This window comes from Rhinolophus sinicus, chromosome 15 (genome assembly GCF_057876585.1).
Source record: "Rhinolophus sinicus isolate RSI-liver-muscle chromosome 15, RSI-T2T, whole genome shotgun sequence".
In the NCBI taxonomy this organism is placed as follows: domain Eukaryota; kingdom Metazoa; phylum Chordata; class Mammalia; order Chiroptera; family Rhinolophidae; genus Rhinolophus; species Rhinolophus sinicus.
The window spans coordinates 63,261,996-63,289,134 of NC_142515.1; the positions used below are offsets into that span (position 1 = coordinate 63,261,996).

At 42.4% G+C, this 27,139-nt stretch overlaps 1 protein-coding gene across 4 annotated transcripts in view; it reads right to left on the minus strand.

Annotated features, from left to right (window-relative positions):
- Nucleotides 1-27,139, minus strand: part of ARHGAP22 (Rho GTPase activating protein 22) — a 212,290-nt gene that overhangs the window by 125,725 nt on the left and 59,426 nt on the right. For all 4 annotated transcript variants that reach the window (XM_019730133.3, XM_019730136.3, XM_019730135.3 and 1 more), the window contains one exon: nt 12,265-12,464. In XM_019730133.3, the coding sequence (XP_019585692.2) occupies nt 12,265-12,464 (200 nt within the window). The remainder of the gene's footprint in view (nt 1-12,264; nt 12,465-27,139) is intronic.

A 27,139-nucleotide genomic window follows, 5' to 3' on the forward strand; every position in this document is an offset into this window, starting at 1 on the left:
TGGAACTTCTGAAAACCACGGTGGTTTAGCTGACTCTAGTTATTGGTCCTCCAGTCTTCCTTGCCGTATAAGGGCTCCACTGACCTCTTGGCTTTGAGAGTTGAAAGGGCACTTCGACACCATCTCTGGCCAATGTTCTACCTAACGACTGACTCCCCTCAAAGCCACTTAGTGAACTAATGGTCTGTCCTCGGTGGGCCCAACATTCGGGACTGGAGCTCCCACCTGCCAAGCAGACTACTACTCTGGAAAGAGTGTTCCTCACGTATGGTGGCATGGTGGCCTTAGTGCAATTCCATTTGCCCTGGCTACAGCATCTGGAAGGTCACAGAATATAGTCTTGTTCATATGAGGATGCAGTGCCTGCCCTTCCCAAGATTTCTCTTCACCGGATGATGTATTCAGTTTGTCCTTCATGTGGACAGGAGTTCAGACCCCTCATCATCCTGCCACCCTGAAAATGTGGTGTCTTATGAGACTTTCGTTCTCTAGTTGTGACCTGATCTGACCATGGCAGAGCTCAGTGGGGCTTCCCTTCCCTTGTTGTAATGTCTATGCCTCTCAACATAACCCACAGACTTCAGTAGCTTTTCTGGCAATTACATCTCACTGTTAGTCTGCATTGAACTTTCAATTAATTAAAACTCTTAACTCAACCTCCTTCAACCTACTCTTAAATCTAGGTCTCTCAATTCTATGGAATCAAGTAATTTTTGGAACCAATGGGAGCATTTCATATTTTATCTTAACAATTTCCCATGAAACCAGCCTGTCAAGATTTTGAATCTCAATGCTGTTTTCCTCCTTTGCTGTCCCTCAAGCTCTGTAAATTTGCTAAGCGTGGTTTGGTTTTTCAATGTCATCAAAAACAACACACAATAGCGTAATGATTAAGAGAATGGATTCTGCAGTCAGATTGTTTAGTTTTGGACCTTGGCCCTAGTGCTTACTAGATTTATGTTATCTCAGGCGAGTCATTTGACCTCTCTGTGCCTCAGTTTCCTTGTCTGGACAGAGGAGATAACAATCACTTCTAAGTTGTTTTAGTCATCTATTGCTGTGTAACAAACCACCCCAAAACTTAGTGGCTTAAAACACAGTGATTTTTTTTCATTATTTCTCATGATTATGGGTCCCAGATATTTAGGCAGGGCTCAACTGGCAGTTCTTCTCCACCTGGCATGGTCCAGAGTCACTCACTCAGCTGCATTCAGCTGGTGGTTGGAATGAGCTAGAAGGTCCAAGAAGACCTCATTCGTTTGTCTGGGCCATGTGGTCTCTCTCCTCCACATGTTTCCTCATCATTCTTTGGTCCACCTAAGCATACTTACAGCATAGCAGCAGCTTCCCAGAGCAAAAGCAGAAACTCCTTGGCGTCTCAAAGACCAAACCTGGAACTTACACAGCATCACTTCTGTCTCCTTCAATTAGTCAAATAGTCACAAGGGCAGTTCAGGTGCAGAGGATGGGAAATAGACTCCACTTCTTATTGGGAGGAGGGGGGTGCATTTGTGTAGGAAGGGGAGGAATGGGTGGTGGCCATCCTCAGAGACAATGACATATCTTGTAGAGTTGCTGTGAGAATTACAGGAAATTAAAACATGCAAAGCACTTAGAAGCATGCCTGGCTCACAATGCATGTGTTAGCTTTTAGATTCAACCCCATGAAATAAGGCAGAGCCAAGATCAGGGCCATGCTGCATGCCACCTAGATACCTCTTGCTTGACTGAGCTGGAAGATTTGCTAAAACTTCATTTTGTACACAGTTTCATCCAGAGGGAAGGAAATGCCACTAGGGTATTGCTTATAAAACCTTACTCTCATGGCAGTCCTATACGGTAGGTGTAGTTATTCTCATCTCATAAAGAGGAAACTAGGATCAGAGAGGGAAATACATTTTCTGGTTGCTAGCCAGTAAGCAGTGAAGTCAAAATCCAGAAATCTGCCATTTTTCTCTATATGAGGGAGTCTGTAAAATGACTTGCTAGGTCCAGACACCAGGTGTCCACGGCAATCCTGACAGGCACTGGCCTGGACTCCTAATTGAAAACCTTAATGCAGGCCACACACAGGGCTGCTTTCAGGGAGCTCCTCAGGTTTGGGGGATCCCTGCTTTTTTAATTTGTCACCGGCATTTCTCATTTTATTTTAGAAGCCTTCTTATGCTTCTTGGAGGTATTCTATTTAGATTCCATTCCAAGGATTACACGAATCTTCTCTCTAAAAGCATTGACAACAGCACCACCACCAACCTCCATTTGTCCAACCTCTAGTGCAGTGGAGTCCCAGAATGCCACACCAAAAGTGGGAGCACAGGCCCAAATCTATAGCTGATAGACGGTATAGATGAGATTTGAACCAGGTTCCCTGATTCTAAGTATTATTTTCTTTCCATTATAGTATGCAAGCTTCCATTCCACCTTCCTAAGTATCACTTTCTCCATCTGTACAATGGAAATTAATTTTATCTGCCCTTATAAGGTGGTTGTGAGGCTCAAAGGAAACAGCGAATATTTGTTCAACAAGTATCTATTGAACTTCTACTACATGTTAGGCACGTTCTGGACACTGGAAACACAGAGGCAAATAAAAGAGACAAAATCCTGACCTTAATGCACTTACATTCTAATAGAGGAAGGCAGTCCAATAAACTCCTTGCCAACCATCACAATTTTTTGCACTTTACAAAAACAACAAAACCATCAGGCACTTTACAAAAACAATGAAATATTTTCCCACTGAGGATCTAACACAAGGCTGGGTCAGTGTTCACCCATTCATTCAACATATTTATTTTTCATTCATTCAATCATTCATTCATTCATCCATCCATTCAATTATTCATATAAGCATCAGATATTACTGAGCATCAATTTTGTGTCAGGCACTGTGCTAGGTGGTGGGAAAAGAGAAATGATAAGATAAACTGACAGTGTCACAGTGATCTGGAGACACGAAGACTGTGCCCCAATTGCAAGAAACAACATTTCACGGACAAGCTAAAATGGCATTCAAGAACAAGGCTCCTGGCTTTGGGTTCAAGATGGTGTAGTAGGAAGATCCTGAACTCAGCTTCTCTCATTGACACCAAAACTACAACTACATATAGAACAGGTATCTCTGAGAATGACCTGAAGACTAGCACAACAGAGTTTCTACAACTAAAGACATAAAGAAAACCACCCTGAGATGGGTAGGAAAGGCAGAGAGTTAATCTAGTCAGGACCCATCCTACCCCCCAACTCCTCATGTGGGAGGGATATTACAACCTTGGAGGTCCTCCCTAAAGAGTGAGGGGTCTGAGTCCAAGCCTGGGGGACCTGCACCAGGAAGAGGAGCCTCATAACATGTAGCTTTGAAAACCATCAGGACTTACATCTAGAAGAGCCAGGTGGCAATCACCCATTTGGAAGAGCAAAGGGCTGTAGGAAACCAAGGTTGGGCTCTTTCTAGGTCCCAGAGCAGAGGCATCAATTTGAAAAGTACCTGGGTTATATGTGAAGGTGATACACTGACTAATTTTAGGGTGTGTGCTTGAGGGGCAGGGATCTGTTGGAACTTTCACCAGAGACGGAGTGCTGGTGGGTGCCATTTTTCCCTTTCTTTGCTGTCCTTCATCCTATCTGGTCTGACACTGGCAGGCACCACTTCTGATGTTCTTCATTAGCCTTGCTAACACTGTTCACTCTATGGTGGCATTTCCCTGAGGACCCACCCCAGCTGGCACCCCTCCAAAGTGGCTCCTGCTCTGCCACATCTAGTTAGGTGGCCTCAGCTGGCACTGGTGCCCCCCCCAAAGCAGTCCTTGCCCTTCCACAGATGGCGGGCAGTCTCAGTCAGCACCAGTGCACAGCAGTGTGTCTGCAACAGTTGAGGCTGGGCCTCGCAGTCAGCCACACTGGAGGCCCATCCTGCACACCAGCAGCAGTTGCAGTCAAACCCACCAGCTAGCTGCACTGGGGTGGGGGGAGCTGCCCTGCACACCAGTGTACCCACAACAGTTGTGGCTAAGCCTCAAAGCCAGCAGGATCAGGGACCAGCTTTGTCTGCCAGTGCATCTGTAGTAGTTGTGTCCCAGCCACAACAAGAGGCCATACTAGTCCACACAGGGAATTCCTCTCGAGCACCTCCTCTGGTGACTGGGGGGATAGTACTACTGGGCCCCACAGGACACCGTCTACATAAGGCCACTTTTTCGAGATCAGGAGATGTAGCTGATCTACCTCATACATAGAAACAAACAAGCAAAATGAGGAGACAAGAAAATATGTTTCAAACAAAGAAAAAAAAAGAAAAACAATACAAAACCCCAGAAAAAGAACTAAACAAAATCGAGGTAAGCTGTCTACTAGGTAAAGAGTTAAAAGTGATAGTCATAAAGATGCTCATCAAACTCTGCAAAACAGTGGGTCAACTCAGTGAGAACTTCAACAAAGACATAAATAATATAAAAAAGAACCAATCAGAACTGAAGAATATAACAACTGAAATGAAAAGTATACTAGAGGGAATCAACAGCAGATCAGATGACACAGAAGAATGGATCAGCAACTGGGAAGACAGGATAGTGGCAATCACCCAATTGGAAGAGCTAAAAATAAACAAACAAACAAACAAATAAATAAATAAAATGAGGATAGCATAGGAGACCTCTGAGACAACATCAAGTGTGTAAACATTCTCATCATAGGGGTCCTCGAAGGAGAAGATTGAGAGAAAGGAACAGAAAATCTGTTTGAAGAAACAATGGCTAAAAACTTCCCAAATCTGGTAAAGGAAAGAGACATCCAAGTTCAAGAAGCACAGAGAGTCCCAAACAAGATGAACCCAAATGGACCTACACCAAGACACAGCATAATTAAAATAACAAAAGTTGAAGATAAAGACAGAATCTTAAAAGCAGAAAGAGAAAAACAACTAGTTACATACAAGGGAACCTCCATAAGACTGTCAGTTGATTTTTCAGCAGAAACTTTTCAGCCAGAAGGGAGTAGCATGATATATTCAACATAATATAAGGAAAAACCTACAACCCAGGATACTCCACCCAGCAAGGTTATCATTCAGAATTAAAGGAGACAGTTTCCCAGACAAGCAAAAGCTAAAAGAGTTAATCACCATTAAACCAGCATTACAAGAAATGTTAAAGGGAATTCTTCAGGCAGAAAAGAAAAGGCTAAAACTAGAGATAAGAAAATATATGCAAGAAAAGAAACTCACTACTAAAAGTAAACATAGTAAAGGTAGTAGACCAACCAGCATGAAAACAAAAATGGCAATAAGTATATAAGTATCAATAATTACTTTAAATGTAAATGGACTGAGTGCTCCATTCAAAAGACATAGGGTGGCTGAATGTATAAGAAAACAAAATGCACACATATGCTGCCTACAAGAGACCTGCTTCAGATCTAAAGACGCACAGACTGAAAGTGAAGGGACGGAAAATGAAACGAAAGTTGGGTAACAATACTTAGACAAAATATAGACTTTAAAACAAAGACTGTAACAAGAGACAAGGGTATGACATAATGATAAAGGAATCAATCCAACAAGAGGATATAATACTTGTAAATATGTATGCACCCAACATAGGAGCACCTAAATACATATAGTAAATATTAACAGACATAAATGGAAAGATTGACAGTAATACAACAATAGTAGGAGATTTAAATACCCCACTTACATCAATGGATAGATCACCCAGAGGAAATCAACCAGGAAACATTAGCCTTAAGTGACCTATTAGATCAGATGGACTTAATAGAGATGTACAGAACATTCCATCCAAAAACAGTAGAATACACATTTTTTTTCAAGTGCACATGAACATTCTCCAGGATGCATCACATGTAAAGCCACAAAACAAGTCTCAATAAATTTAAGAAGATTGAAATCATATCAAGCATGTTTTCTGAAACCAGAACATGGTTTTCATGAAACCAGAAATCACTTACAAGAGGAAAACTGGGAAAAACACACATGGAGGCTGAACAACATGCTATTAAATAGCAAATGGGTCTGTGAAGAAATCAGAGAAAATTAAAAAATACTGGAGACAAATGAAAATGGAAACAATGTTGCAAAATCTATGGGACATAGCAAAAAGCGTTCTAAAGGGGAAGTTTATAGTAATACAGGCCTAACTCAAGAATAAGAAAAATCTCAAATAATCTAATCTTACACCTAAAGGAACTAGAAAAAGAACAATTAAAACCCAAAGTTAGTAAAAGGAAGAAAATAATAAAGACCAGACCAGAAGTAAATGAAATTGAAATTGGAGACCTCACTCTCCCTGATTTCAAACTCTACTACAAGGTTATAGTAATCAAAACAGTACGGTACTGGCACAAAAACACACATAGATCAATGGAACAGAATAGAGAACCCAGAAATAAATCCATGCTTATATAATCAATAAAATTAACAACAAAGTAGGCAAGAATATACAATGGGGAAAAGTCTTGAATAACTAGTGCTGGAAAAACTGGACAGCTACCTGCAAAAAAATAAAGCTGGACCACTTTCTTATCCAAAATGGATTAAAGACTTAAAGGTAAGACCTCAAAAATAAATTCAAATGGATTAAAGACTTAAAAGTAAGACCTGAAACCATAAAGATTCCTAGAAGAAAACATAGGCAGTAAACTCTTGGACATCATTCTTAGAAATATATTTTTGGATGTGTCTCCTCGGGCAAGGTCAACAAAATAAACAAATGGGACTACATTAGACAAAAAAGATTTTACACAACAAAGGAATCCATCAACAAAATGAAACAGCAACCTACTGAACGGGAGAAGATATTTGTAAATGATATATCTGATAAGGGATTAATATCCAAAATATATAAAGAACTCATACAATTCAACATCAAAAAAACAAACAATGCAATTCAAAAATGGGCAGAAGACCTAAATAGACATTTCTCCAAAAAAGACATGGTGATGATGAACAGACACATGAGAAGATGCTCAACTTCACTAACCATCAGGAATATGCAGGTAAAAACCAAAATGATACCTCACCTCACAACTGTCTGAATGGCTATCATCAAAAAGACAAGAAACAACAAGTATTGGCGAGGATGTAGAGGAAAGGGAACCCTTGTGCACTGCTGGTGGGATTGTAAATTGGAGCAGCCACTATGGAAATCATTATGAAGTCTCAAAAATTTAAAAATAGAACTACCATACAATTGAGCAATTCCAGTTCTGGGTGTGTATCCTAAGAAAACAAAACAACTAATTCAAAACGACATGTGCACCCCTATGTTCACCGCAGCATTATTTACAACAGCCAAGATATGGAAGCAACCTTGGTGTCCACTGATGGTTGAATGGATAAAGAAGATGTGGTACATATATAACTGGTACATATATACAATGGAATATTACTCAGCTATAAAAAAGAATGACATCTTGCCATTTATGACACATGGATGGACCTAGAGAATATTACACTAAATGAAATAAGTCAGAGAAAGACAAATACTGCATCATTTCACTTATATGTGCAATCTAAAAAACTAAACAAATGAACAAATAAATCAAAACAGACTGTAGATACGGAGAACAAACTGATAGTTGCTAGAGGGTTCGGCAGCAGAGGTATGGACAAAAAAGGTGAAGGGGATTAAGAGGTACAAACTTACAGTTATAACATAAATTAGTCACAGGGATGTAATGTACAGCATAAGGAATATAGTCAATATCGTAATAATTTTGTACGGTGTCAGATGGTTGCTAGACTTGTGGTGATCACTTTGTAAGGTATATAAATGTCAAATGACTATGTTGTACACCTGAAACTAATATAATATTGTCTGTCAACTATACTTTAATTAAAAGACACTTTATGTTAAAAAAAGATAGAGTGAGTTCCCACCTGAATGAAGTTTACTATTTAGAATGGAGAACAGACATTAAACTAAGTGTTGTAAAAGAACAGTAGCAATATCAACAGGATAATAATAATAATTAATAATAATGACTTCTTGGCTGGTTTGAGTGACAGTTTATAATTTCTGAAGGGTGCTCAGTTAGTGTTTGCTAAATCAACTCCAGCTGAGTTGAATTGATGCGGTCTAGAGGTGAAAGAGCATCTGTCACACAGGTTGGACTCTGATGAGGCTGAGGCATGTTAATTATGGCCCCAGATAATGCGGAGATAAGGGCCACGATGGGAGAGCCTGACCCACCACAATAAAGCAGAGTTATGAGGTTCTGTGGGCAGACGATAAGCAGCATCGTCACGCACTTCGTCAGACTTCAGGTGCTGTGGTAGCATACCCATTAACCCCGGCCTAATGCCAGCCCTCCAATTCCCTCATCTGAAAAATGGAGACAATGCAGGCACCTTCTCGAGGAACAAGGACCCAAAGAACCAGTTCATGACAGCACTGTTTTTTCTCTGATGTCCAAGTTTGGGAAACAACAGCCTGAGGAAAGGGATGACTGACTCCAGGCTCAAACATTGTTTGTGACCTTCAAGCTCCGGGGTCAGATGGCCTCTCTTTCCTCCCCTGTGGTTTCCTCTTTCTTAAAGAGTTCTGGTTTCTGATTGTCCGATATTAATGGTCACTCCTAGAAGTGCATCTGCTTTCCCATCCATCTTGTCTTTCCTCCTCCCAATTCCAAGCTTTTACTCTAAATTAAATTAAACTTCAAATCAATCTTCTCTCCCACTACCATGCTTCCCATCACTTATTCTCTGGAAAAAATCAAAACAAAACCCAGCCTGTTCTCAAAGTGATTTTTAAATCTCCTTGGCTGCACCAGCCACACGGGGCATAGATCTGAGACGTCTGGAGGTTGTCCATTGACTTTTGTGCTCTCCCTAGTGCTGGCCTGGAATTCAGTTCTCCCATGTCTGCTGAATTAGCTGCCTCGGTCCATCTGTTTTGTAGCATCCAGATGTTGCTGCTGCTTCCCCTCCTGTCCTTTCCACCTAGGTGTAGTTACAACTTCAAAACACGGCTTTACTGCTCTTTACTGGGTTTGGTGGTTTTTAAATCTGTCATCCTTAACTGGAAGTTTGAATTTAAGTTTGGATTTTCTTATTAATTTAGGAGGTATTATGAAGTGTGTTTGTCTTTTATTTCTGCTTGTATAGATCTCTCTCTCTCTCTCTCTCTCTCTCTCTCTCTCTCTCTCTCTCGCATGCACACCCTCACTCTTTCATTTTGTTCTTAATTTCTAAGTCTGTTTTCTTTTTGCACTATTGTTAATGAATGTGTCTCCATGTCACTTTTTGGAAAAACTTTTGAAAAAGATCGAGAACAATGAGTATTATTTTTCTTTGTGTATCCTTCGAAGCTATGTATTAAGAGCATAAAAGTTCACAGCTGTTTCTGTTTTCTTGGCTGGTTGTTATTTTTCTTATGAAATATTTCTCTTTTGCTCTTATGACTTTGAATTCAATTTTATTTGGTTTTGATGTTGCTAAGTCTACTTTCTTTTTGCTTGCATTTGCTGGCTTACTTTTTTTGTCCATTGCTTTGTTTTTCAACCTTTTTGTTTATTGCTCTATCCTTTTGAAAGCCAATTTTTCATTTTCACTTTCTGTCTTTTAAGAGACAGATGAATCTGACATTTACTATGACAACTGAAATGTTTGTACCTATTCCTTGCTATCTAATTTATTTATTTTTCATTTTCTATTTGTCTCTCTCTCTTTTTTATTTTCCTTTCCCCTCATTTTCTTCCCATTTGTTGAAATGATCACATTTAACTTGTTACATTTTTTTTCTGTCTTACTTGTATGTTTTGGAAGTTACACTTTTCATTTCGCTTCTATTCCATGTCTATTCAAAGCCAAGAAACTCAAAAGTAAAGAACTGGTATAAGCATACTTAAAGTGAGTCCTCAAACAGTGGAAATGGACCAGGCTGTTCAATATAGAATGTGGCAGGAGTTCCATGGCCCAGGAAATATTTCAAGCAGAAGCTAAAACCACTAAGAAGAAAAATACCTGGAATCCTCTATTAGGGAAACTGCAAGTATCTGCTGGAGACTATCAGGGACATACCCTGGGAAAAGCTGGAGGGACAGGGGCACTCGCAGGCTCTGTTTGAAAGCACCTTCGCCTACTCGTTCCATCTGAACTTATGCAAGTCATTTCCTCTTCCTCCATCTCTACGCTCTATGTCTTCTGCTGACTCTCCCGCTAGTGAGAAGGGGGACGGCTTTGGAGAGAGAACAAGAGTGTGGACCGAGAGAGGTCCTTAGCATGTGTTATGAGCTCTGGGTAGCATCAAGGGTGGCTGGACATCCCTGCTGTGGACAATTACATCTGCTAGACAGATGACAGGCCATCTGTCAGGAGGGTGCTGACTGCCTGGGCACGTCTGTCGCTGTAAACAGTAAGCAGGGCACATTTTTCTAGAACCAGATATTGAGAATTAGTCCATTACATGTGGTTCATGCAATTAAATGGAAGTTTGTGGGCTATTTTGCCAGCAGGCATGCAGGTTTGAGATCATACAATATAAGCTAAAGAAGTCACATCTGACTAACAGTCTCCTTGAGATTGGGGACCTGTGCAACTGCAGCGGCCATGCACTCAGGCTCTGCTAGGTGAATGATGGGAATGAATAATGTCCCAACAGGAGCTGGGAGTGTCAGCCAGTCTCAGAAAGCCAAAAGAGGAGCCCTGGGCATGATGCGGCCATCTCTTGGGAGATGCTGGATCCTTTCTGAGATCTGATGCCTCTCTGGGGCTTGTTTCCATTCCTTATAAAACCAGGGAAGCCGGACAAGATCAAGGTTTGCTAAAGTTTAGTTTATTTATATTCACCTTCCTGATTTTTGTCATACCCACCTCTTATTTCTACTATTATTTATGTAAAAGTTTTCCTTAAGCAGTCTCACTTATTATATTCTTTACTGTGGTAAAATATACATAATATAGAATTTACCATGTTAACCATTTTTAAGTGTACAGGTCAATGGCATTAAGTCCATTCACAGTGCTGTGCGACACATTTTATTTTTAACTTAGATATATTTCAGGAAGGAAAATGTGCTATCACTCTCATGAATGGAAACCAGCATTTCTTTCCATAAACAGAAGTTAACCATTAAAATAAACACAGGGAAGACAAAGTTACTCTCTTGTAGTGAATTACTGCTGTCACTGAAGGCTCTGAGATGAGGCCTGCTTCCCCCCACCACCCTCTAATTTTTTGTAACAGAAGATCCCAAGTATTGGAGAAGAGTTAAAGACATGCTAGCACCAAACTGACACCTTCCTCTTGGTATACTCAGAGGGATTGAAAGAGCGGTAAAGTTCGGAGGCATTTTCTCACTGATGTTCCAGGTACCTGTGCTCAGGTACCTCCTCCCACCTTGCCCATCACTCCTGCCCCCTTGTCCATTGTTGAGCACCCTCTGAGTCCCCCAGACCCATCCCCGCACTGCGAGAACTGCTGAGATGAGCACAGGCTCCGCCCACCAAGGCTTTATGACACTTAACCTCAGATAAGGGATCTTTCTTTTCTTTCTATCTGGAGCAGTGACTAGGAGCATCCTTTGGGATGAGTCTACTTTTCCCAAGAGAAATGAGGGCCGCTCCCAGATGTCCTTTCTTTCTCTGAATCCCATGACAAGGACTAGATTGCCCAAGCCTGCAAGCCCAGCTGCCTTGGAAGGCAGCACATCATCATGGCGTGTGCACAGTCCAACAGTGACCAGGCCACACCACAGCACAGTGAGGCGACGAGCTCTGAGTGAATGAACTTCATGTCATTTGGGTGGAAAGGCGGATGTGTTAAGCACCTGAGGTGGCTGTTACAGTGCTGGTGGAAACAGCAACCACTGAGAGGCAGAGGCATCCGATACAAGGGTTTCACAGGGAGCCAGATTTCAGTTGTAAGTTAGATTTATCTAGATACCCATTTCACTGGACAATGGAAGTAATGAAATATGTGTACCTGTGTCTCCTTAGAAGCACAAAGAGGCTGAAAAGAGCACAGGGAAGATTTGTTTTCTCAAGCTGTGCACAGGTGCTATCTATCAACCTCATAAGGAAACATGTTCATTACTGAAGCTGTGGATATGTTTGAGTATAATAGGCTGTGACACCAGGAACATAGGGGCTGAGAACAAAAATTACTTTGGAAACCCTGGTGAAGTGTCACTCTGAGTGGCGTCAGTGGCTTGGGGACTTGAGGGATGGAGGTCGTGAGAGGATCTCCTGGGCACAGTTAACCTTCCCTTGGAGTCCCCCGGGATGCCCACCACAGACCATGCGCTTCTCACCTGGGGTTTGGTCTCATCTTTGTCCTTGTAGTAGAAAAGCTGATCCCCACGCAGCACAAACCAGCGCTGCTGCCAGTTCTTCATGATGCTCCTCTGCTTCTTCAGCCAGCCCGCCTTCAGCACAGGGCCCAGCTTGCGGGGGCAGGGCAGCCGCCCGGGGCTCCGAGTCTGCTCCCCCATCACCAGACTTTTGGAGCGAGCTGGAAGTCAAGAACACATACAGTGAGCAGGAAGGATGCATGCCTGTTGTCAGTCCATGTCCCATCCTGGCATCCCGGCTGCCCTGTGACCAGTGCATGATCATGCTTGGCATACTTTCCCCTTGGGTTCAAAGGGGCATAGGCTGAAGCACCTCAGCAGCAACAGCCTAAGTTTATTCTATTCACCTGGGGTAGGTATATAGCCTGTCTGCCCGGTTAGTTCCTGCTATGTCTCTGGGATCCTAGGTTCTCCACTTCCCCAGGTTTGTTCATCCACTCATGCATCCATGCATGCGTTCACCCATGAATACACATATCTATTCTTCCATTTGTTCACGGTTCATTGATTTATTCATTCAACAACTACTTATTGAGGACCTACTAAGCATCAGCACTGTTCCAGGTGCTGGGGATAAAGCAGTGAAAAAAGAAACATAAGACTTCCAAGTGATGATGGCAGAGTAGGTAAACACTGTGCTCGATTCCTCCCACAACCACTTCAAAATTATAACTAAATTATAAAACAACTATCATTGAGAACCACATGAAGACTAGCTGAATAGAAGTCCTATAGCTAAGGATATAAAGAAGAAGCCACATCAAGACTGGTAGGAAGGGTGAAGATAAGGAATAGGCAGGCCCCTCACACATGGTGTGGTGATTCAGAATCAGGAGGGATATCGTGGCTGCTTAGGTCCTCCCTAGAGAAGTAATAGTTCCCAGTCCCACACCAGGCTCCCTAGTCCAGGATACTAGTGCTGGGAAAAAGAGTCTGCATAACATCTGGCTGTGAAAACCAGCTGGGATTGCGTCCAAATGAGATGGAAGACTGCTGGAGACCTTGGTACTGTAGGTCTTAAAGGGCCCATGCACAGACTCATTGTCTCAGAAACTCACTAACTCTGAGCTCCAGTGTGGGGGCAGTAGCTCAAAAAGCACCATGAATATATGGGGAGGAACTAAATTGACTAGCTTCAGGTAGAGGGCTGGAGGGGCAGGGGTTGGGATGAAAGTGCTGGCAGGTGCCATTGTTCCTTTGTTGAGCCCTTCCCCGACTCAGCCAGCAGGCACAGGTTGTTGTCAAATCTGAGCTCTCCATTAACCTAAGTCACACCACTTGCCCCACCCTGGTGATTCCCTGAGACTCTGCCACACCCAACTGGCATGCCAGGCTGAACTTCTTCTAGCAGGTCCTCCACACTAGCAGCCTGCCTCAGCTTTCACTGTGGAGTTTCCTAAAATCTCAGAAAGGTCCACAAACACCCCAAAAGCAGCATCTTGCCTCAGTGTTCACTGTACTCTTGCTTAACTACCTGAAGCCCGGTGCAAGTGGTGACCGGTCTCCAGTGGCATTGTAACTCCCATTAGGTAGCTGTGGGGACAGAGCAAGGAGTGCAGTTTCCAGGCTCTCGGCCTCACATGGAAAGGTGCTCACTCGGGTAATAAATGGCCATCAACTGTGATTGGATGGCAGTCAGCTGTGGCTAGTTGGCCATCAGCTGTAACCAGTGAGCCATTGCCCACTAATATAACTGCCATGGCTATGCTAGCAGCAAAATAGGGTCTGGCAAGAAGATGGTGGCTGAGCTAGCAAGCGTGAATTGCAGTTAGCATGGTGGATTGCAGTTAACAAGTGGGGGTTGGTTGCTTGGCAGAGAAGCTAACGGCGGGTTGTGGATCGTGTGGCTCCTGCTTCCTGTGTCTCCAACCCAGCTGCCAGCGAGACTATAGTGGGTATGACTCCCAAATCTATGGCTCCGTGGGTGTTCCTTTTTGGCCTAACTATGTCCTGCGTTCTTATGTGAGGAGTGGGACCAGAGACCCCACATGACACCCTGCATGACAGTAGCCCAAGCCTGGCATAAGCTGTGGCAAGTCTTGTCTTAGAACATAGACTCAATTAAGTGGCCAGAAACCCAGCACAAGTGGAAACTAGCCTCAGCTCACATCATGGTGCCCATCAAAGGGTCCTAAGCCCAACAATAGTGGCAGCCAGCCTCAGTTCACAGAATAGCTTCTTCCAAGCACCACCAAGCCCAGCACAAGGAACTATAGATCACGTTGTAGCTTTTACTAGACAGACCCAAATCTAGCACAAGTTGGGGTTAAAACTGACTTGCATAGGAGCCCCTCACAATTGGCTCCAGAAACAAACAAACCTCGTGGCCAGGCCACATCAGAGCACCACCCAACCAGTTCCACAATGATACATCCAAAAGGTGGACTCAGTAGGCACCAGAGCTCCACTAAAAAGACTCTCACTCCATGGGTCAGCCCCTGTACAACAGCTCATCTGCTGTAATCATGGCCAGTCTTTACAGCCAGCCAGTGTTAGGGTCAATCCCACCCACTGAAGTGCTAACAGCAATCAAGGCTCAACTACAACAGGAGGGCACACACAACCCACACAAGTGACACCCTGGAGCACCCAGCTCAGGTGACCAGGGAGACTGTACCACTGAGCCCTACAGGACACCTACTACATGAGGCCACTCTGCCAAGACCAGGAGATAAAGCAGATCTACCTAATATATAAAAACATATACAGGGAGACAGCCTAAGTAAGGAAACAAAGAAACATGGCTCTAGTGAAAGAACAGGACAAAACTCCAGAAATAAAAAACTAAAGAAAATGAAGACAAGCAATCTACCTAATGCAGAATTCAAAAAGCTGGTTATGAGGATGCTCAATGAACTTGGGGAAAGAATAGATGAATGCAGTGAGAACTTTAACAAAGAGATAGAAAACATAAAAATGGAGATAGAAAACAGGAAAACAACCAGTCAGAAATGAAGAATACAATAATTGGAATGATGACTATATTAGAGGGAATCAAAAGCAGATTGAATGAAGCAAAGGATCAAATCACATTCTGGATGATGAGGTAGCAGAAAACACCCAACAGAAACAGCAAAAAGAAAAAATAATCCAAAATAAACTAAGGATAGTTTAAGGGACCTTTGGGACACTATCAAGCATACCAACATTTGTGCATCATAGGGGTACCTGAAGGAGAAGAGGGACAGCAAGGAACTGAAAACCTATTTGAAGAAATAATGATGGAAAAATTCCCTAACCTGGCAAAGGAAATAGACATACAAGTCCAGGAGGCACAGAGAGTCCCAAACAGGATGAACCCAAAGAGGTCCATACCAAGATACATCATAATTAAAATGTTAAAGGTTAAAGACAAAGAGAGAATCTTAAAAGTAGCAAAAGAAAAGCAGCTACTAATGTGCGAGAGAGCTCCCACAAAACTGTCAGCGGGCCTATAAAACTTTGCAAGTCAGAAGGAATTGGCACAAAATATTCAAAGTGATGAAAGGTAAAGACCTACAACCAAGAGTCCTCTATCCAGCAAAGCTATCATTTATAATTGAAGAAGAGGTATAGACCTTTCCAGATAAGAAAAAGATAAAGGAGTTCTACAGGAGTTCAATATCATTAAAGCAGCATTACAAGAATTGTTCAAGGAACTTCTTTAAAAAGAAAAAAAAATATGAATAAGAAATTATACGAAAGAAAAAAATTCTCACTGATAAAGGCAAATACTTAATAAAAGCAGTGGATCAACCAACTATAAAATTAGTACAAAGATTAAAAGATGAAAGTAGGAGATCATGTGTAATTCAACAATAAATTAAAGAATACACACAAATACACACACAAAAGAAGTAAAAAAAAAATGACAAAAACATAAATGTGGAGGAAGTGATTAAAAATTGTAGTGATCTTAGAAGGTGTTTGAACGTAGGTGACCATCAACTTAAAATAGACTGCTACAGACATAGCTTGGTATATATGAAGCACATGGTAACAACAAACCAAAAATCTATAAGCAATATGCAAGAAATAAAGACAAAGTAATCCAATATGACACTATAGAAAATTATTGACATACAAGAGAAGAGAGCAAGAGAATAAGAAAGGGACAGAGAACTACAAAGCAATCAGAAAACAATAAAATAGCAGCAACTATATACCTGTCAATAATTACTTTAAATGTAAATGGACTAAATGTTCCGATCAAAGACATAAGGGGGGCTGAATGAAAAAAAACAAAAAAAAACCCTGTACATATGATGCCTACCAGTGACCCACTCCAGATTGAATAACACATACAGACTGAAAGTACAGGGATGGAAAAAGATATTTCACACAAATGAAAACTGAAAAAATCTGGGGTAACAATACTTACATCAGACAAAATAGACTTCAAAACAAGGGTTGTAACAAGAGACAAAGAAGGGCATTTCATAATGATAAAGAGGTCAATCCAACTAGAGTTTATAACTCTCACAATCATCTATGCATCCAACATAGAAGCATCTAAATATATGAAGCAAATATTTATGGGCGTAAATGTAGAGATTGACAGTAATACAGTCATAGCAGGTGACTTTAACACCCCATTGACATCAATGGATATATCATGCAGACAAAAAAATCAACAAGGAAACCAGCCTTAAATGACACATTAGACCAGATGGTCTTAATTGATATTTTTAAGACTTTTCACTAACGAAAAGCAGCATATATACTCATTTCAAGTAAACATAGGACCTTTGCCAGATAGACCACATGTTAAGCCACAAAACAAGTCTTAGTAAATTTAAGAAGACTGAAATCATATCAAGTATCTTCTCTGACTACAATGGTGCAAAACAATTACAAGAAGAAAACTGAAAAACACACAAACACATGGAGGCTAAATAACTAGCTACTAAACAATGAATGGGTTAACAAAGAGACCAAGGAGGAAATCCAAAGATACCTTGAGACAAATGAAAATGAAAACACAGCAACACAAAAATCTATGGGACACAGCCACCGCAGTTTTAAGAGGGAAATTCATAGCAATACAGGCCTACCCCCCAGAACAAGACAAATCTCAAATAAAAAATCTAACCCTATACCGAAAGCAGCTAGAAAAATAAGTACAAACAAAGCCCAAAGTGAGTAGAATGAAAGCAATAATAAATATCACAGCAGAAATAAACAAATAGAGTCTAAAACAACACTACAGGGTGGCGTGTTTGCACAGTGGTTAGAACGCAGTGCTCATAACACCAAGGTCACCGGTTTGATTCCCACACGAGCCAGTAAGAGATAATGGCTTGAGCTTAGAGCTGACCCACTGGTGGGTGGCCAGTTGGCTCAGTGGTTAGAGTGCAGTGCTCATTAACACCAAGGTCGCTGGTTCGATTCCCATATGGGCCAGTGAACTGCGCCCTCTACAATTAGATTGAAAACAATGACTTGATCTAGAGCTGAGCTGCGACCCCCACAACTGGATTGAAAACAATGACTTGATATGGAGCTGATGAGTCCTGGAAAAACACACTGTTCCCAATATTCCCCAGTAAAAAAATTTAAAAAAATAAAAATAAAATAACAATACAAAAGATCAATGAAATTAAGAGCTGGTTCTTTGAAAAGACAAACAAAATTGATAAAATTTTAGCCAGACTCATCAAGAAAAAAAAAAGAGAAAGGGCCCAAATAAATAAAATCAGAAATGGAGGAGGAGAATTGACAACTGACACCATAGAAATACAAAGAATTATCAGGAAATACTACAAGCAATTATATGCCAACAAATTGGACAACCTGGAAGAAATAGATACATTCTCAGAAACATACGATCTTCCAAGATTGAACCAGAATGAAACAGAAAACCTGAACAGACCTATAACTACTAATGAAATTGAATCAGTAATAAAAAAATCTCCCAAGAAAAGTCCTGGACCAGATGGCTTTGCAGGTGAATTTTACCAAACATTCAAAGAAGAATTAATGCCTATCCTCCTCAAGCTATTCAAAAAATTGAAGAGAAGGGAAGACTCCCAAACTCATTTTATGATGCCAGCATTACCATGATACCAAAAAAAAAAAAAAAAAAAAAAAAAAAAAAAAAAAAAAAAATATATATATATATATATATATATATATATATATATATATATATATACATACATATATACACACACACACATACATATACACATATATTCCAATACCCCTGGTACACATAGATGCAAAAATCCTCAACAAAATATTAGCATACAAAAGGGAGACCACTTTGTGGGAGGTGTAGCTGCCTGACCACTGCACTGTACACCTGAAGCTGAATAACAATGAATGTCAACTATAATTTAATATGTATATGGTCATAAGATGTGGAGTACAGCATAGGGAATACAGTCAATGGAATTATAACAGCTATATATGATGTCAGAGGGGTAGTAGATAGGGGCAGGGGGGTTATCACTTTGTGAGGGGTATAAATGTCTAACTATTACATTGTTTTGTACACCTGAAACAACCAAACAAAAAAAGGAGTTGTGGTGTATATACACAATGGAATACTATTCTGCCATAAGAAAAGATGAAATAGTGCCATTTGTGACAACATGGATGGATTTTGAGATTATTATGCTAAGTGAAATAAGTCAGAAAAATAAGTAGAGAACCATATGATTTCACTGATATGGGGGATATAAAACTGAAAACAACAAAAGAACAAGATAAACAAAAAAACAAAAACTCATAGACACAAACAATAGTTTACTGGTTACCAGAGGGTAAGGGGGGGAATAGGGTGGTAGATGAGGGTAAATATATATATAGCATGTATAATTGGTGATGGAAAGAGAACTGACTCTGGGTGGTGAACACAAAATGTGATATATATAGATGATGTATTGCAGAACTGTACACCTGAAATCTATGTAACTTTACTAACAATTGTCACCCCAATAAACTTTAATTAAAAATATTTTGAATATACTTCAACAAACAATTAAAAAATATATATTACCACACCAAATTCAGCAATAATTTAAAAGATCATACATCATGATCAAGTGGGATTTTTTCCCCAGGAGGTAAGGTTGGTTAAACATCCACAAATCAATTAAAGTGAAGGATAAAAATCATATCAACAAATGCAGAAAAAGCATTTGACAAAATCCAGCATCACTTATGATAAAAAAGACCCACAAAAAAACCTCACAGCAAAGTCACATATACAAAAGGAACATACACACCTCAACATAATAAAGGCCATAGATGACAAACCCAGAGCTAACATCATACTCAACAGGGAAAAGCTAAAAGCTTTTTCTTTAAGATCAGCAACAAAACAAGGATGTCTACTTTCACCACTTTTATTCAACATATTCCTGGAAGTCCTAGCCACAGCAATCAGACAAGAAAAAGAAATAAAAGGCATCCAAGTTGGAAAAGAAGAAGTAAAACTGTCATTATTTACACATGGCATGATACTATATATAGAGAACTCAAAAAATCCACCAAAAAACTATTAGAACTAATAAATAAATTCAGTATAGCACCAGGATACAAAATTAATATTAAAAAATCGGTGGCATTTTTATATACCAATAATGAACTATCAGAAAGAGATATTAAGAAAATAATCCATTTACAATTGCATTAAAAATATACATAGCAATAAATTTAACCAAGGAGGTCAAAGGCCTGTACTTGGAAAATTATAAGACATTGAAGAAAGAAATTGAAGAAGATACAAATAAATGGAAGCATATACCATGCTCACGGATTGGAAGAATTAACATTATTAAAAGGTTCATACTACTCAAAGCAATCTGTAGATTCAATGCAATCCCTATCAAAACACCAAAGGCATTTTTCACAGAACTAAAACAAATAATCCTAAAATTTATATGGAACCACAGGAGACCCCAAATAGTAAAAGCAATCTTGAGAAAGAAGAATAAAGTTGAAGATACCACGCTACCTAATATGAAACTATACTACAAGTCTATAGTAATCAAAACAACATGGTACTGGCATAAAAACAGACACATAGATCAATGGAACAGTACAGAGAGCCGAGAAATAAACCCATGACTACATGGTCATTTAATCTATGACAAAGGAGGCAAAAACATATAGTGGGGTAAAGACAGTCTATTCAATAAAAGGTGTTGGGGAAACTGGACAGATATATGCAAAAGAATGAAACTGGATCACTTTCTTACATCATATACAAAAATAAATTCAAAATGGATTAATGACTTAAATGTAAGACCTGAAACTATAAAACTCCTAGAAGAAAACATAATCAGTAAACTCTGTGACATTTCTCTTGGCAATATTTTTTTGGATATTTCTCCTCTGGCAAGGGAAACAAAGAAAAAAATGTAAATACAACAAATTAAAAATTTTCTGCACAGTGAAAGAAACCATCAACAAAATGAAAAGACAACCTGCTGAATGGGACAAGATACTTGTCAATGATACATCCAATAAGGGGTTAATATCCAAATTATATAAGGAACTCATACAACTTAACACCCCAAAACCAACATTCAGATTTTAAAAATGGGCAGAGGACCTGAATAGGTATTTCTCCAAAGAGGACATACACATGGCAAACAGACACATGGGAGATAATCATCAGAGAAATGCAAATTAAAACCACAATGAGATACCACCTCACACCTGTCAGAATTGCTATCATCAATAAAACAAACAAGTGCTGGTGAGGATGTGGAGAAAAGGGAAACCTTGTGCACCGTTGGTGGGATTGCATATTGGTGCAGCCACTATGGAAAACAGTATAGAGGTTCCTCAAAAAATTAAAAATAGAATTACCATATAATTCAGCAATTCCACTTCTGGGTGTTTATCCGAAGAAATCCAAAACTTTAATTCGAAAAGATATATGCACTCCTATGTTCATTGCAGCATTATTTACAGTAGCCAAGATATGTAAGTAACCTAAGTGTCCATCCACAGATGAATGGATAAAGAAGGTGTTTTACACACACACACACACACACACACACACACACACACACACAAACACAATGGAATATTACTCAGCCATAAAAAGAATGACATCTTGCCATTTATGACAACATGGATGGACTTAGAGTGTATTATGTTAAGTGAAATAAGTCAGACAGAGAAAGACAAATACCATATGATTTCACTTACATGTGGAATCTAAAAAACAAAACACACAAAACAGAAACAAACTCAGATACAGAGAACAAACTGATGGTTAGCAGATGGGAAGGGGGTTGACGGGTTGGGTGAAAAAGTTGAAGGGATTAAGAAGTACAAAATGCCAGTTATAAAAACAGTCATGGGGTTGTAAAGTACAGCATAGGGAATATAGTCAGTAATATTGTAATAACTATTGATGGTGTCAAATGGGTACTAGACTTAATGGGGTGATCACTTCATAAGTTATATACGGTAAATGTCTAATCACTATGTTGTACTCCTGAAACCAATATAATGTTGTGTGTCAACTGTAATTGAAAAACAAAAAAGTTATTTAAAAAAACACATAAAAATCTGGGTTCTGCTGGAGCTTACATTCTAGCAAGGTTCCTGTTATTCCGGCTCCAAGGGAAGTGGCCCCATCCAGAGCCCATCTCTGGTTTCTGTATGGCAACCCTCTCCTGGAGGCATCAGACCTAAGCATCCTTGCCCAGCTTCCCAAAGCCACCTTGCTGCTTTTGTGGATCCATTGTGGCAGGGTGGGCCTGGACAGCAGGGACTCTGCTTCAGCTCTTTGCGGTGATCTGTTGATGACTACCTGGCATGGCCATCTCTCTTACCTCAGAGCCTCTGAGTGCCGTGAGCCCTTCTGCCCCTCAGGCTCCCTCTTCTCCCAGCTGGCACCACTGACCAGCACTCTGCCCTTCATAACGATGACTGAGTTCTTGCCCCTCCTGTCCCTCTCTCCTTTCTCCCCCCCTCTTTCTCCTTTGTCCCGGGGAAGCTTTTCTACTCTTTCTGGCCAGTGTCAAGGATACTGCTGCAGTGATCACTAAGAGGGGCCATCGTGGACTTTGGAGGAACAAACTTGAGTCCTAATGTAATCATATTTGTAATTCTTAAGACCACAAATACTCACTTCTGATTGGAACACAGGGTCCCTGCGACCCAGTTATTATACTGTACCTGTCAGTGTGTGTGTGTGTGTGTGTGTGTGTGTGTGTGTGTGTGTGTGTGTGTGTAAGCTCTTCCCATTATACCAGTGACTGCAGTTCCCTGAGCCTGGCCTTTTCTTGGCCCTCGCAGTCCCACTGGCCTGGACCTTTCTTCCATCCCTCTCCCACTCAACCCCTGGCTTTGGCTGTCAGCTGAGCTCCTGCTCATCCTTCAAGATCTAACTCCACAGAACCTTCCTTCTGAATCTCCTGCAGATAGTCATTCCCTCCCCTACCAGGACACATGGCTGGTAGTACCTGTGTGGCTGTCTTCCTGCCCCTCTAGACGGAGGGGTGGGGATGAGAGAACAAGATGTCTCACCCAGTTTTACACGTGTGGCAGGGAATGGATGCAAGTCATGGTTGTCAAATGTCAGGCTACTTAGGCTTATTCTTATTTTTAGGCATGTCTGTTTCTTAACGACATTGAATGCAACGTGACACTTGGCTGGCATCTGAAGAGAACCTATAGTATGGTGACTGCTAGTTTTGCCTTTAGTGTTATATAGCTGGGATATAATCTCAAATCTACCACTTTTACATGAGCACAAAATACCGAGGCCATGCTTTGGGCCCTGCTCTGGAAGGAGTCGGCTCACTGACCACCGGGGGTTAAGGGAGGCACCCTCGCTTCCTTCTGGCACCCCGAGCAGCTGACTGCTCCGTGGGTACCACCCACCACAAGGTCCTTGCCTGCCCCACCTCGATTCCCGTTGCCATCCCTGGCTGTTGAATGTTCCAGCCCAGCTTCGGCTGTGCTTTGGCCCAGGGAGGAAGCAGGCTGTTTCCAGGCTCACCTGATTAACTAACGATTGGTTGGTGACCCCTAAGCGCAGTAGTTTTTCCCAGAGACCGAAGGAAAGCCAATCAGGGGAGTCAAGTCGGCTGGCAAGGCTCAGCTCCTCCTTCCAGGAAAGGGGCCCACCTCTGAACCCTGCACTGGGGTTGAGCTTCCCTTGTGTTTCTACTTACCAGCCAATCTACATCTTTGGTCCCCGTCTTTCTGCTGTTCCTGGTCCCCAAACATATTGTTGTGTCCCATATGAAAGTATACTGCCTTCCTTTATTTCTATGGCTGTTTACTATCCCTGTGAATTTCCTAAAGATTCCTTATTGCTGGGCACTGAAATTCTTTCAACGTTAGTTTTTCAATTAAAGTGACACTGGCTCCAGTGGAAGAAACACAGGCTTGTTTGGGACGATCGCCAGCTCTGTGGACTCTCTATGCCTGAGTCTGATGGTCAGCAAGCTGGGCCCGTTTGGGATGACAATACCTGACCCTGCAGGGCAAGCTGGAGGGGGACAGACGGCCACACCTGGCAGAGTGTTTGGCCGTACAGGTGCCCAGGAATGGGTTACCATGGCAATGAGGATTATAATGGAAGCGGTGCAGTGGACGTGGCCATGGAGATCTGTTTCCTATGGAAAGATGTGTCCCCAGCAGTGGGCTCATGGGGCAGAAGGGACAGACTTTTCCATGGTTTTTGGCTCATTAGTGCCATTACACACTTCCTTCTAAAACTGGTGTGTGGCTATATTTCACCACAAAATTATACTAGTGTACCACTTTGTCCATAACCATCAACATGAAATATCATAATTTGAATACTCCTGCTCCATAATGTAGTGGGTATAAAATGACACTTAGTTACTGTCCAGCTCACCCTGTTATTAAATTACTAATCAGGTGGAACATCTCTGCATAGGCTCCCACTAACAGCATGAGGCACTGGCTCACTCCCCATGCCGTTTAACGGATTACCCCTGGTGGGAAAGGCTGGGTGAGGGGAGGGGGCGGCAGGGGTCCCTGTAGGCCCACGGGCCACTTGGGCCCTCTTTCTGTTGAATGAGGCTCAGCCCTTCCCAGACGTCTGTCTGCAGGCCTGGAAAGGATGCCTTTTCATTTCCAGGGGCTGCAGCCCCGTGTCCAATGTCTGCATCGCACAACTCGAGCTGCTCTGCAATCTCAGTGGCCAGCCCTGGAGGAAGAAACACCCTGCACGGGCCAGGATGGGCTGAGCTGCTGGCAGGTGAGTGGGAGTCATGCCCGGTGGAACCCGTGAGCATCAGGAGGGACTTTTCAGCTCCTAGGACTGCACCTCCCCCTCCCATCTCAAGCTGACAAGGGGCTGGAGCAGGGCTGGATTCAACAGACAGCTACAGGTCCCTTTCCAGGGCCTGGGCCTGAGTTGGGCTCTGGGGACATGGAAATGATGATGAGATGAGGGTCACTATGATCCCCGTATTCTGGTGGAGTCTAATAGAGGATTAACAGGAAGAGGGGGCAGGTGTGTCCCCTTGGTGACTGAGTTTTCTTCTCTGGGTCTCAGTATCCTAATCGCTAAAATTCCTTTAATGGGTCAAGAAACGTACGGTAAAATTAAGTCATCAGGGTGGCCTAGTTTTTTGTTTTTTATGAGATTCCTAATATGAGCCTTAGCAGAAAGCTGCACCCCTGTGAGTGAAGACTGTTTGGAGTGGGTGGATTGGCTCAGGCCTCCACTGTCTATTCTCTTATTATCCTCTGCCTCTTCTCCAGGAATCTGCAAGGGCTGCTTAGAACCCTCCATCCTTCCATAGACCCTCTGGGGCTTCATAGAATGTTCTAGTACCACATCCCTGGTCCTATCTCTTGTCTTCTGTTATGACAGGGCCCGAAGTTGTTTCATTTGACAGATCATAGCTCTGCTAAGACCAGGGATGCCTCTGCTTTTCCTTTTGCGACCCCTATAGCATTCTGTACAGGGCTGGCACAGGAGCACCACAAAAACTGGGTGGCTCATTAGCATACCCGGCACCAACGAGTGCCAGGGAGCCCTCGGCCCTGCTCTGGCAATGTCTGCAGAGGTGCTCTCTGTCCAAGTGTGTCTGCTTAGGAAGCCAGGACCTCAGAGCACAGGACCCTGGACGCTGAGACCGGCAGAGAGTAGGTGCCCAGAATTCTTGTGCAGTAAATAAATAACCACAGGCGTGACTGGCCCACAGGTCCCTCAATATGGCAAAACAAAGAAGGGGGGACATTTCTGGGCCTGATCCCCAAGCCCTGGGCACCACACTCCTGAGGGCTGCAGGTTTTGGGGAGCCCTGGGCAAGCAGGCTGGGCCGCCCTCAGGCAGGGAGCTGCAGCCAGTCTGTTTCCACCCTGCCCCCTCGGCTTGGCGCCCATGGAGGGGGAGGGGCCGGCTCCTGCTCCCCTCAGTTCACCAGGGAAGCACTTCCTGCACATGCTACTTAGGCTGCCAAAGCAGCCCAGGGTTTTCCCCAGCTGATCAATCACACACATATTACTTATACGCCCCACTGAGTGTCTTGAAATGAAAATAATCATTGTTATGATTTATTAATAACCCCTGTTCCTGTCCTCAGCATTTCCTGAATCAACTTATTCAGTTCTGGAAATATTTAAGCCAAAGTTTCATGTCAAACAGTTCTGACGTTCTAAGGCTCTACAGCCGAGTTTCTGGAGAGGGCCCAGAGGCAGGCCCAGGGAGGAGGGTGCAGGGCACTTCCACTGCGGGCTCCTCTGGTCACAAGCACAGCCTTTCACTCACTCATACCTTCCAAATCTACAGAACTCCACCAGGACAGTGCAGAACCCTGAGTCGTTCGTGTTCCCCGGCGCTCCCAGTCTGTCAGGGGAACTAAATCACAACGGAACAACCACACAGAGATGAAAGCCCAGGCCACGTGGACAGACAGAGGCTGCAGAAGTGCAAACGTAGATGCAGACTTTCTGCTGTCGACATCTGTGGGGCCACCAGAGGCGGGAGCGTCTGGGTTGAGCCTTGAAGGATGAACAGAATTTGGGCCGACCTCAGGAGAGGTGTGGCTCTGATTTGGGAGGAAGAAAGGAGCGTGGCATTTGCTATCTCTTGGCTCAAATCAGCACATGTGTGGGTTGACACTGTCACTTCCTGTCACTGACAAGCATCTTTTGAGACAGTGGCCCATAATCCCAGCCTCTCTTTCCTCAATCCGCCAGTACCTGCCAAGCCCTTGCATTTGGAAAGTTTCTCTTCTCTTGAAACTGCTCTGGTCAAATCTGGTTCTGGTTCTCAGCCTCCAATACCCCTTGGTGCTAAGACAAAGTTCCTCGCCCTCTTCTTGAAGCTCTTCCTCTCACAGCCCAGCTGCCTCATCTCTGTCCAGCCTGTTCTGGCCTCCACGTCCTCTGTTCTCCCCAAAAGTCCTGCTGTTGACCAGGAATGCCTCAGCTGCCCTTCATTCCATCATGAGTCCCACATCTTTATTTCTGCCCAGATCTCTGTCCAGAACTTCAGGCTCACATGTCAAACCATCTGCAGGACATCTCCACAGGGATGGTTCAGGGTCACCTAAGCCAATGCCGGCTCATCTCTCTCAAATGTGTTCCCCCACCGCCCTCATCCAGGGCTCACAGCCAACGTGCCTTGACGGCTTAGAGTTGTTTTGACAAATCTCTCCCCTTCAGGCCTTACAGTCCATTAGTTTCAAAATTCTGAAGATTCTCTCTGTACTTTTATTCCATTTTCATTTCTCGTTTACTGAATCAAGTCAAATTCTTATCATCCTTGCCTGGACTCCTTCCTCTTACCTCCTGCCCCTCACAGGAGCCTCCAAAAGAGATATGCAGCTGCCAAGGAAGTCTTTCTAAACACAGATCTAATCATTTTACTTCTTTTCTCAAAAGAAGTTACGGTATT